Genomic DNA, 13,205 nt, shown 5'->3' with positions numbered 1-13,205 from the left:
GGGCAGATGACCTCCTTCAGATGCAGCTTGCTCTGCAACAGGCCTCCCCACAAGGTTTTTGCTCAACTCAGTGGAGCTTGGAAATTCACCAACTTCATCACACTCTGCCAAAAGAGTGTAGGCTGAGACTGGCACCCATTGCCAAAGGGAGCCCCAGCTTTGAAAATTTGGCAAACTCCTGTGCTCTGTTTTCCTGCTGGCCATTACCTTATGGCTTGTTTCTCACCAGCTGCCTTTCTGCTTTTCTTCTCTGGAAGGCTGCAATCTCCACTGGTTGTAAGCCATGGCCCACTTGCCTGTGGGGCAGGAGAGACACAAAAATAGTGAAGACAGTGGAGCAGACTAGGGCATAGGAAGACTCTAAGTGTGAACTCTACTTACCCATCTTTGCCTTCTGGTGGGGGCTGAGGAAGGGGCTTCGTGAAGCCTTTTTTTCCAACCAGCCAGAAGGTCTCTTCTGTGCCTTTGCCCTTATTATAGAAAATACAGAAAATCTTAAATGTGCTATAACCAATTTTCCCAAAGATGTGCTTCTGATCAATGGGGTATAAGCATTCAGTCTGGCTCAGAAATTGCCTCTGCTTTCCCCTTATCACCACTCCCTGGAGTCTTCCTTCCTACACAGCTTCCTTGCTATATATACCTGTGCCTCAGGCAAGCTCCATAAGCCGACACAGCAGGCAGATGAAAAGTGAACACCGTTTGGGGGAACCTGGGTGGCTCAGTCAGTTAAGTGTCCAACTCTTGATTTTGGCTTAGGTCATGATCTCAGGGTCATGAGATCAAGCCCTGCCTTGGGCTCCACGCTGAGCATGGGAGCCTGCTTAAGATTCTCTCTTTCCCCTTCTCCCTCCGCCTCTCCCCACTCTCTAAAAAAAAAAAAAGAAAAAAAGAAAAATAAAAGTGAACACCATTTGAAGCTGTCATCCAGATGTTTTGTCTACCCACTGCCACACAGCTCCATCGTTGGGAACATGTTGTTGTTTGGCTTCATAGTAACAAAACATCTGGATGCTGAATTCAAGATTTTGTTTGTCATTTTTGCCCTGATCTTTTGGCCTTAGGCATCCCATTGTCTTTCCTGTCTAGAGTACATATATTCAGAGTCTACCTCCCCCAAATACTCACCATCCAAAGGCTCTCACAAAACCCAAAAATTGGAATAGAAATGGAAAGCAAGCTGTGCAGGCCAGGGCATCCTGGCTGCTTAGAGAGGTTTACATTTCTGCAGTGTTCTTTTCTTCCTGCCAAGGGATTCTCACAGGTAGAGAGAGACCCCAGGGAGGCCTCCTTCTACAGCCCAGTTCCTTGGTTGTCAAGAACCATGGGTCTGAGAAGAGAAAGGGAGTGTAAACTCCAGCTGGTCACCCCAGAGCCTAAGTGATGACCTCAGAGGAGCGAAGTTTTCTGTCTCTGCTTTGCCCTCCCTTTTTCTAATAAACCCTCCTCTCAATGTGTTTCGCTCTCCTCCTTTCAATTGTCTTTCATCTGTTCTTTCATTTCCTCCAATCCATAAGGAAAAAAAATGTGTTTACTAAGACTAAGAAAAGTAATGGGATGTGTTTCCAACTCATTAATCTGAAATATGGTCTCACTCTTGGCTGATCTCATTTGAAACAGTTCTAAATTGTTTAACTTAGAAATTCCAATTAGGTTGTCCCCCCTTTAAATATCAAATCCATTGTTCTCTATTTTACATCACATATATTCATCCCTTAACAATAATGACAACCATAATAATAATAATAATAAGCACATTTAATGGAAGAATCTCAAAGCATTTTGCTGATACTTGGTTCAAGGCTCTGAAAAAGCCCACTATAGGCAAGTAGGAAGAGAATACCACAACAGCCCAATCTTCACTAGCTGGCAACCAACTCACTCTAAACCTCAAATAATTGGACTGTTTGGAGCCACGCCACTTTGTTTTCAGAAGAAGTGAACAACTTTAAAATATACTCGTATCACTCATTCTTACATTTATTCTACCCTCACTGTACCAGGTGTGGAAAAGCAGAAATGGCTCTGTCCTTCAGGAGCTCACAGTGCAGTTAAATAAAAACACTGTCAGGTCATGTTTTGGGCTCTAAATACAAGCCCAAATCTTCTGCCTCCTAAGCTCTTTTCCTCACAGTGCCTGGTGCAGTGTCTCATACAGAACAGTTGCTCAGTAGATAAGACTGTTCCTTTCACTGGAAAACTCAACCCTTGAGCACTTGGAATACTCAAGGTGTCAATGGACCTCACTTTGCTAAAACATACTCTTAAAGCTCATACTTGAGGATCCCAACCCCCAGGCGTATTTGGCTGTTTGTCTTGAGATCTAGAGGCTATCAGGATAGTGTGCCAATCCCCAAGGGAGATTTGTGGATGCCAGGATTGTCCAGATATTTGGGTGAGTCCTCGGACACACACTGGGATGCCAAAACTAATGGTTGCAAAAGAGAATGGGAGTGTTATGGACTCAGGCAAGCTTCCAAATCAAAGAGTATGCAGGGGAGCCCCAGGGGCTCTCTGAGGTTTTGGAGCCCATCCAGGAGAATTCTTAGAATCCTAGCTCTCTGTTTACCCACCCTATTTCCAAAATTCTGCAGAAGAGAGAGAAAGGGGGAGAACAAGGGGGGCAACAACTAAAATCTAAAGCACACCCTTGACTTGTTATCAATCCCTAGGCAGTCCCAGGACACCCCCCCCCAAAAATAGCATCTTACTTTGGCCTGACACTTTTAAGACACTTTGGCATCTCCTGTCTTTTTTAATTCTCACAAAAACTCTGGAAGGTGCATTTATTATTAACCTCATTCTGCAAATAGGTACACTGAGTTTCATGGAAATTAAATGACTTGTCAATAAGCAGGCATAGCTGGAACTTGAACCAATTTTACTAAACTCCAAGTTTTATTTATTTTCTTTTTACTATGACTTAGCTATTTTTATTGAGGTATAACTGACACACAGCATTATATTAGTTTCAGCTGTACAATATAATGATTTGATATGTATATATATTGTAAAATGCTCATCATAATAAGTCTAGTTAACATCTTAGACTCCAAATTTTAAGTGCTCTTCCTTCTATACCACATAATTTTTCCAACACACTGGAGTCAAGGGACAGGTCTAGAGGCCAAAAAGCAACTGTTGGGAATTTTATAGTTTGTGATTAATGAGCTTCCTGATAATCACAGGTCAGAAGAGGACTCTATGTGAAGAAATGGAACGACAGAGAGGATAAAGTTATTTGTCCAATGTCACACATTGAGTCATTGATGGGACAAGAATTACAGACCAGATCTTCTGACCTTCATGACTCTGCCAATACAACCTCATTACTTCTTTTTTTCTTAGAGAGGGAGGTGGGGAGGGGCAGAAGGAGAGGGAGAGAGAGAGAGAGAAAATCTTAAGCAGGCTCCATGCCCAGCACAGAGCTTGATGCAGGGCTCCATCTCACAACCCTGAGATCATGACCTGAGCCAAAATCAAGAGTCAGACGCTTAACCAACTGAGCCACCCAGGTGCCCCCAACCCCATTACTTCTTAGCTCAATTGCTGGTGTGTGTGTGTGCACGTGTGTGTGCACATGCTTACTCATGTGCAAACTTGTGTATGTGAGTGTTAGGAGTTGATGATAGGGGTGGAAGAGGTTGGGGAAAAAAGAGAAATCACAAATAAAACAGGACTACTGCTTAGGGGCCTGAGAATCAAATACTATTTAGCCCCAGAATTCAGAGACAAGGTCACAGGTGTCCACGTCTGGCAAGGACATAAACTGGCTGAGAACAACCATTTAAGAAAGTCTTCTCAGAATGTAAATCTACCTAAGAGGCCCTAGTAAATACAACTGATAAGCCTCAAAACGTACAAAGTCTCAGCAAGAAGCTTCGAACTTGTCAGTAAAACAGTAACTAAAATAGGATTCATGTAAGAGAAGAGGTAATAAGATGACTTATCACCAGGCCATTAGGAGAGAAATATTGAAAAGGGCAGAATTGGTCAGTTAAGCACTGATGATTTGTTGCCAGTAGAGTCCAAAGGGGGTTGGAGTGGGCAGGACAACTCCCCAGAGAGGCTGAGCTTGTCATCTCTAAATGAGTCCTCCCCCAATCTACCTTAGCTTCCTCAGTTTGACGTCTTTCTTTGTAAACCCCACCCACCTAATTACTCAACTGCACTATGTTCTCTTCTCTCACCAAACCCAATCCACACTTTTGATTCCCACTAGGGGAAACAACTTAAAGTGTCATCACCCCAATGAAGGAGATGGAGTGGGAAAAGAGTGTTGTTACTGGATCTAATCCTTGAGCCCAAGAGAAGAGGCTCTGATGAAGGAATTTCAAATACCAGCCCGCTTGAAGGAGAGGATGTTTTCTACCATCGTCTTGGCCATCACACCTGGCAGGCTATCAAATGTGGTCCTTCTGACCCATGTACTAAAGCAATTCTTGCTTTCCAACAACACAGAGTGAATGAGGGATGGAAATATTGAATCAGAATTTCTGAAGTGTACTCGTGATATGGTCTCATTGGGGATATATTGCATGCCCTCAAGGAACAAGGAATCTCCTGTCTCCCAGTCCCTACTATGTAATGTCCAATACCTGCCTCTGGTCAGGGGCAGGGGTACAGAGGCAGAAAGGATCTCCCATTTTCTCCCTTCCTTCTTTGGTACTTCTTATTCTCTTCTTCACATTGCCCCTTCCTTTCCCTTGGGGCCCCCTCTCTTCTCTCTCAGTATCTCCCTCTCCATCAGGAAGCCTCTACCACCTCAATAAGCATGGCCTGATGTGGCCTTAGGGGAAGCCTCTCCCTGCTTCTTCCTCCAACTTGCTGTAGCAGGTTCCCAAATTCCCTGGGGTAAGGGAAATTGGGAAGCTGCAAAGGGCCCTTTTGAAGTAGTCCTGCTTTTGTACTCAAAACACCCAAAGGTATAATGCTTCCTGACTGGAATTTGGGGGGCAATAAAAACCATGGGGTGGGGCATATTTTCCTTTTCAGTTTCAAAAGTGTCACCTCTTTAGCTCTCCAGCTTTTAAATGATGGAATCTGTGCCCAGCAATATAGACAGGAAAGTGCCTCAGGAAATAAAGCCACCTTTGTCCTCCTCTGCTAAGAAATGTCAATATATAGAGGTATCACAAAAGCCTTGAGTGATGTGATTCACTGTTCAAGTAATGTTGCCACTCCTATCATCTCACTGAGTTCTCTGCAGAGGTGGGAAAGGAACCTCTGTCCCCTCATAAATGACTCATCCCATCTGCTAGAAGATATTAGGATCTATTGGAAGAGACAATCCAGAACTAGCCAGAAAAGTAACTGATCAACCAGAATCAAGCCTTCCCACCTTTAACTTCTGAAATCCTTTTACACGTAAATTGCCACCATTTGAGGAAGGCTTGTTAATGACAGAACAAATTGTGCATCACTCAGTACCTGGGTTTTGCTTTGCCCAAGCATATCGCTGAGAAAATAATTTTCATGCACAATGGTACCATAGAAAGGGTACTGAGTGGGAAGTCAGACTTCCTGGGTTTTGGCCTGATTCTGCCATCAGTTGACTGTGTGACCCTTACCAAGTTACTTCACCTCTCTGGGCTTTGGTTTTTCGTCTAAAAATGAAGAAGTTAGATGATTAGCTCTCTAGAGTCTCTTACAAATGGGGAAGTCAGGGGCTCTGGGGTTATCCAGAGGAAAATTAAAAGAATCCAGTGGAGATGGCAAAAAAGAAAGGAAGAAAAGGGAAAATTATCCTAATCCTGAATCCTAGATCAAGGGATAGTCCTAACCGAAAGAAAAGGTACTACAAAATGTTTGTCTTTCACAGGAACTGACTTTATTCCTCCTGGTCCTTCGGGGAAGACATAAAACCTCTCTGTAAATGGAAGGGGGTCAATGGTGTAGATGAAAAATTAGAAATGTGGCCACTGAGCAGGCAAATAGAAAACCCAAACTCACTAATACTTTAGTTTATTGAATCATGTCTGCAACTGCCAAAGAGTAAACAAAATGGAAGTTAGAAGATCTAAATAAATAATAGTGCAGCCCATTGAAAACCCAAATTCTGGGCAATCCTTTAAGAGAGAAAGATGCAGCTCATAGTCCGAATAATTCAGAAGGAATTCTAACAATCCTCCTCACTGTGGCCATATTTTAAAGAGAAGAAGATCAAAGCAAAAAGGAACAATCTCTTGGGAACCACAAATAGGGCTGGAAATTCTGCCCAAATTATAGCTCTAAGTCTCAGACACCCAGGTAAACTCTTTCAGCAGACCATGACCTCTCCAGAAGCAGGTGTGTCCAAGTGGTTTGATTTAAAAAAAACAAAAACAAAAACAAAAGGACATTATACCCTGAGCTCTGTCCTTCCTCGAAGCTCCACTTCATAGCCTTCACTCAGAGCTTGAAGAATTGTCACAGTGCTGTGACTGACATGAATGCGGTAAGCTGTAAAAGAAAGACAGACATGACTTTGGATCCTTCCAGGTAAAATCAATGAGAAAATATTAATGTAATAAATGCCCCCCACTCCTAAGTGAATGAGACCCTAAGAAAAGTCCCTGAGAGAGAGCTTCAGTTAGGGTTTCACAGGAGGAGGAATGGGGAGTGGTGGCCTTCCTCACCAGGCCCAAATAAGGTGTTAGCTATAGCACCTATCAGCCTCCTAGACACTATCTCAGATGAAAGGTCATGCAATAGAAAGGTGTTAATTTAACTCGAGGGTTGTGATTGAGAAACCAGCTACCACTACTGTGCTCTCAGCTGAAATGTGACCTCCTCAGAGGGAAATTAGGTTTCAGCAGCTTCTTCTACAGGCTGCTGCTAAAGCAGAGCTCCCAAGGTCTACATATCCTACTTAAGAGACAACAGGGTGTCTTTTTTTTTTTTACTTTTTTATTGTTATGTTAATCACCATACATTACATCATTAGTTTTTGATGTAGTGTTCCATGATTCATTGTTTGTGCATAACACCCAGTGCTCCACGCAGAACGTGCCCTCTTTAATACCTATCACCAGGCTAACTCATCCTCCCAACTCCCTCCTCTCTAGAACCCTCAGTTTGTTTTTCGGAGTCCATCGTCTCTCATGGTTCCTCTCCCCCTCCGACTTACTCCCCTTCATTCTTCCCCTCCTGCTATCTTCTTCTTCTTTTTTTTTTCCTTAACATATATTGCATTATTTGTTTCAGAAGTACAGATCTGTGATTCAACAGTCTTGCACAATTCACAGCGCTCACCATAGCACATACCCTCCCCAATGTCTATCACCCAGCCACCCCATCCCTCCCACCCCCCACCACTCCAGCAACCCTCAGTTTGTTTCCTGGGGTTAAAAATTCCTCATATCAGCAAGGTCATATGATACATGTCTTTCTCTGATTGACTTATTTCACTCAGCATAACACCCTCCAGTTCCATCCATGTCGTTGCAAATGGCGAGATCTCATTCCTTTTGATGGCTGCATAATATTCCATTGTGTATATATACCACATCTTCTTTATCCATTCGTCTGTCGATGGACATCTTGGCTCTTTCCACAGTTTGGCTATTGTGGACATTGCTGCTATAAACATCGGGGTGCACGTACCAACAGGGTGTCTTTTTACATACACATCCATACAACTATCTTCCAATATTGCTGCACTTAAAATAGAACATCAATAAAAAATGTCCCAAGACCTCGGTCAACATTCTGTGGCAACTGTACATTTATAGCTTTCCTTTGGGTGGATGCATCTAGATGTATACACACACGAATGTATTATTTTCCAACTAGTGAGCCCAACCTGGGATAAGAGTGTTACATGGAGAACTAAGACTAAAAATTTTATGCAGAAACTAAGTGTAATTCTTTGGTGAAGAACAATCACTTATTATTAACTCAGGTAGAATCCTTGACCTTCTTGAAAACGGTTATCCTATGAAGTAAGACCTGTTCAAGTTGAGTCTTAGATAAAAGTCCAAGACTTATTCCCACACTTGAGAAAATAATTCTTTTGGAAGCTGAGAACAATCTAAGTAGGAAGGCATAGGCTGTAAAGAACTGCAAGAAATTTCTGCTATGTGTTCTTATAATAACTTTCACATAATAACATAATAACTTTCCTTCCAGCTCAGTACTGTTGTTTGTATCTTCCTCCCTAAGTCATGGTCACCCAAAACCTCTGCTCAAAAAGGGTTCCTAAAAGCCATCTGCTCGTCTGGGTGCCCCTTGCCAGCTCCATGTATGCCATTCCACTAGCATCTGTTTGTCAGTCATAATCCTACTAGTGGGGAACACAGGTCAAAAGAGAGAGATAGCTCGTTCCAACGAGCACCCAGGTATGTGGCAAGGAGAATCACTCCAGGACTGGGTCACTAGTTACTTCCATTCCAGAATCCAGAATTAGTGAATTCAACTGGGCATAACGGAGGTACTGATGAAATTAATTTTTAATAGACCTCTGACATGTCCTAGTCTCATATCCAACATGAGGCTACCTCTTTACAAATCTTCTATCAGGTGTGGAGCTTAATGCTCTATTTTGGTCACAGTCATTAGTTTCCAGAAAAGCACACTAACCAGCTCCTTTAGTGCTGAGACCACATGTGTCTGCTTATTTGTATCCCTCACAATGCATTCCTTGCATAGTCAGTGCTTAATAAACACCTGCTGTGTATGTTTCACTCCATTTTCTTCTTCCTAACTCATCACTGGACAAGGTGCTGCCTACATCTGAAAATTCAATTTCTGCTCTCAGCTCTATATTTCCAATGTGAAATGAGTGGAGTTTCCCTGGTGCAGACCAGAATATGACTTCAGTCTTCTACAAGCTTACATCAGTCCAGAGTGCCGTGCCAAATCTGCATTGCGGTTCCATGATCAATTTCACTTCATCTTGGGTTGCACTTCAAGAGCAAAGTCATATGCATGCAGTGGTTCCTGGATGACTACTTCCATGGCTTCTGCCGTGTCTGTGGAGTTCGAAGACTTTCCCAGATGTCAGAAAATTTATTCTGACAACAGCTTCTAAGTTCCGTGCTGCCTCCTTAATCATGGCTGCGTAGGCTAGATTGACTAAGACTGGACCCATTGTGCAAGCCTGTTTCTGCACATGAGTGATGAGGAGTGGGGTCAGATAGGGCACCACCCACTGTGATATAGGCCACCATATCATCAGAGACTAGTTTGCGTATACTGCTGGAGTTTGGGAAGAACTTGTCTTGCCTAGTAGCTGCCAAAGCCAGGGCTGCTAAGAGCTTAAGTGTTTTTTTAAATAGAAAACCCATGAAAACTGTATATAGAACTTATTATTGTTTTCTATGCTGTCCTATATTAGCATAAACAAATTGCTTTGCTCAACCATGATAAAGGTAAAGACATGCTGTGATTCTGACATTGCCTTAGTAGTGGCAGTAAATAACCAATAAAGAGGTGCCGGCAACAGACAGATGGAGTAAAGATTTGTACAGTTTTATTCTCAAAGAAGGCGAGGGGGAAGAAATGGTATCTTTGACACCATGCCTGTTTTGATAAAAACTAAAGATTTTATATACAGGCAAATTGGAATTGACTATTTCAGATTTCCAAGCTCCTTAGGTTGAGGGATTATTGCTAGCTAAATTCAAGTGGGCTATTTGATAAAACCAGAACTCCTAGGATCCTAACAAGTTCAGAAAGAGGACTGGAGCAGCAAACAGCAGTTGGGTGGGAGGCAGCTGATTCTGGGTGTGTCTCCACAAACTAAATGAAAAACTAAAAATGCCAGTCCCTTACTTTTTCTTTTTTCAACATGACTTCCCCACCAGGCTGGCCAATATTTTTCTGTACCCAAAGGACATTTTTAGTTGTTTCAGTCAAATTGACTGACTTTTTCAGTGTCACTTAGCTACAGCTTCATCTCTAGAATAAGAAAGGTACATGTTTAATCCAACATCACCCCCTACTGGCTTGCCATTAGAGACCAGGAAATATGTGTATAAAATCTCATTCTTCTCAAATTATTTTTTATTTAAAAAAAAAAAACAGATTAAAACATCAGGTATCCTGCTCTTCTTCCCCTTCTTGAAAATCACTTTTCCAACAGTAGGAGGTTACCATCCCATCCCATCACTTAGGTACTCACGTAAGCCTGTTGATTCCATCCGAGAAGCTGTGTTCACAGTGTCTCCAAACAGGCAGTATCTGGGCATGGTGAGGCCCACCACTCCAGCAACAACTGGCCCTGTAGAGTACCAGTCAGTTGGGGTTATAGTCAACAGGTATACATCCAATGCTAATAGAGGAACACTGCCAAGGGAAGGAATGTAGCTGCATAAAAGAATAAAGTTGCTACCAAATAGCTCTGGGAATCTGATGGAAGTCCTACAATGAGTAATAAACTCTTTGCCCTACAAGAAAGCAAGTTTATAATGATGCAGACATGACTACACTTCTGATTTACACTCTTGTTCCAAGTCACAGTTACACCCAAGATACTTATATCTGTCAACAGGGACAAATAAACTTAAAAGCCAAACCAGAAAGGCCCAGGTAGGGACTCAGGATCCAAGCATGTTTGTTGTAATAAAAAAAAAAAAATGTGTCCCTTTCTTATGTCTTAGGGTAGGAAGGAGGGATCTCATGGGGCTATTTATTTCCCAAGAGAATTATTGCTAAGACAATTGGAAAATCTGAAAAGAAGTAGAATTTTCTTTCAATCATTTGTGTTAGGGGCATGGACAAGTAGCATATATAGATAAGAATATATTCTATTTGCCCTTAGAATGTGTTTTGTTCTTACATTTTAATATGGCCATGTTAGGTGTTCGGACAGTGAACATTACTTGATAAAACTTCAGCAGCCATACTGAAAACCTAATTCAGGAGTATCTAAAAAGTTCTCCACCCTTTTCTGGCCTCTGCTCTCTTTCTATTTAAAATTGTTCAGCATTATGTTTTTGCTATTTCCTGAGTTAAAGAAAGTAATTAAGGGCACCTGGGTGGCTCAGTCAGTTAAGCGTCTGCCTTCGACTCAGGTCACGATCCCAGGGTCCTGAGGCTGAGTCCCATGTCAGGCTCCCTGCTCTGTGGGGAATCTACTTCTCTGTCTCCTTCTGCCCCTCCCCCCTGCTCGTGAGCACTCTCTCTCTCTCTCTCTCTCTCTCTTTCTCAAATAAATAAAATCTTTTAAAAAAAGAAAGTGTTTTTGTTTCAAAAAGTTCTTTATAAGGATAAAAATAAGAACTACAAAACTTATGTTTTTCATTTTAATTCATTTCTCACCCATTCATATGCATTCATTGAGCACTGAGCTAGGCACTGAGGGGAATAAAAAAGATGTGTAACACATGGTCTCAGTTCTTTAGGAGTTTATAGTCTAATTAAAGAGAAGAGACTACTAAACAGGAAGTAATTAGGCAACAACCCAAGACAAAGTATGGTTGAGGTAAGATAAATGGTATAGAAGTGGGACTGGAAGTCATCAGCATACAAGTGGTAGTTAAATCATAGACATGAATGAGAGGAGAGTATGTAAGGGGAGAAAAACAGTGGATGAAAGCCAGAACCTTGGGGAATATCAATATTTAAGGGACAGATAAAGACAGAAGAGATTATCAGACAGTGGTAGAAAATGAAAGCCAGGTTGGAGTGGGTTGAGAAACAGAAATCAAGACGTGCAGAGAGCAAGGGGACCACAACTCAGAGCTTTGCAGAAAATGGGGGAACAGCCACAGTTAGAGAGCAGGAGTTGCCAAGACAGCCAGTGAATGAAATGGAGAAAAAGCATTCAGAGAGTGAGGAGCATGTCATAAAAGCCAGTTGAGGGAAGTTTTAGGCATAAAGTAATCAGGGGCACACTACCCTTTTTCTAGTCTCCCCTTGAGGCACATAGGAAATGTTGGCTCTAAGAAGAAAGGTAGATTGAAAGGGTTTGGTACCTAGAACAAGGATTGTTTCCCACTGGGATAGTGCAGGTGCTGGGAAGAGAGTGAAACTTGGGTAGGCATAAAGAAATTAGGCAGCACTAGACACCTGGATAATTCAGCTGCCAGTAATCAGGGAAGCACTACCCTCCCCGACCTTTTCTAATCTTCTCTTGAGGCACATGGGAATGTCTTTTCTTACTTTAGCTGGCTGTGGTTACCTGAATGCAGGCCTATTCGAATCCGGACTGGCACCTCTGGCATGTGTCTCATCTTAAAGGTACCCACAGAGCTCAGGATATCTAGGGACATGTTTGCAATCTCAGCTGCATGCCGACTGCCATTCCTCTTTGGGAGGCCTGAGGCCACCATGTAAGCATCTCCAATGGTCTCTACCTGGGAATCAGGGGAAATAGAATTAGCAGGGAAATAAGTGTGTGTGTGTGTGTGTGTGTGTGTGTGTGTGTGTGTGTGTTTCACAGTTTAAGGGGCATGAGGGAAGCTTATTTCTTGTAAAGTGAGGAAGATGGAGAGAGACTGTCAGAGGTTCAAGGTCTGGCTACATATTAGAATCACTTAAGGAGCTTCAGGGAAAAAAAAATTGATGTCTAGGTCCCACACCCATTGATTCTGACATAAGCTACTTTGCAGTTTCCTGGCTGGCCCTAGAGAACTATCAGGCCCCAAGTAATTCCTGGGGGAAGGAAAAGGGAGATTTCTGAGAGTATCCATAGATGTCCATGGAAGAACACCCTAGGAGAAGGTGCATAAGGCACTCCTCTAGCAAGCATCTCTCTCAAAGATTTGGTAATGAGCTAGGGCAGCCTTAAGGCAAGTATAGAGAAAGGGAAAGGAATGACGTGGAAGAGACTGTTCCTTCTGCTTTGCATTGCTAATATGATGAAGTTAGTTTATAGTCCCTTGGGTATGAGAACTGAGTCTTTTTTCCATCAGCCACCCCCTCCTCTCCTAGTGCCACCTCTCAAAAGGACAGCAGTATCTGCCCTCAGCTGCTTTGAGCTGGACACCTGTAAAGAAAGGCAAATCTGTATTCCTCATTTTCCCAAAAGAAGTGTGCTTACTCTTTTAGGTGACTAGTAAGTTGAAGCTTTTCAAGTAAATCCAAAAGATAAGTAAACTGGAAGGACTTCCATGAAATGTGCCAGTCAGACTCTGCTAGTATAAGTTTGGATCCAGTTAAAAATCCATGCTTTTCTGGAGAACTGCACTCACGGAGTACAATAGTTAAGACCACGAAACTCTGATGTCATACTGCTTTTGTTAGACTCCCAGATGCACCATTTACAAACTGTGTGGCCTTGC

General features: G+C 42.5%; 1 protein-coding gene across 1 annotated transcript in view; it reads right to left on the bottom strand.

Moving 5' to 3' along the window:
- Positions 1-208: 208 nt before the first annotated feature.
- Positions 209-13,205, bottom strand: part of GUCY2F (guanylate cyclase 2F, retinal) — a 93,454-nt gene continuing 80,457 nt past the window's right edge. Inside the window, exons 14-18 of the mRNA XM_027608799.1 lie at positions 12,104-12,278; positions 10,103-10,201; positions 6,347-6,441; positions 382-470; positions 209-296 (exon numbers count right to left, since the gene is read on the bottom strand). Coding sequence (XP_027464600.1) covers positions 209-296; positions 382-470; positions 6,347-6,441; positions 10,103-10,201; positions 12,104-12,278 — 546 coding nt within the window. The remainder of the gene's footprint in view (positions 297-381; positions 471-6,346; positions 6,442-10,102; positions 10,202-12,103; positions 12,279-13,205) is intronic.

Source organism: Zalophus californianus, chromosome X, assembly GCF_009762305.2.
Source record: "Zalophus californianus isolate mZalCal1 chromosome X, mZalCal1.pri.v2, whole genome shotgun sequence".
Taxonomy (NCBI): Eukaryota; Metazoa; Chordata; class Mammalia; order Carnivora; family Otariidae; genus Zalophus; species Zalophus californianus.
The sequence above is the reverse complement of the archived record's forward strand: the minus strand, read 5'-3'. Positions and strand labels throughout refer to the sequence as shown.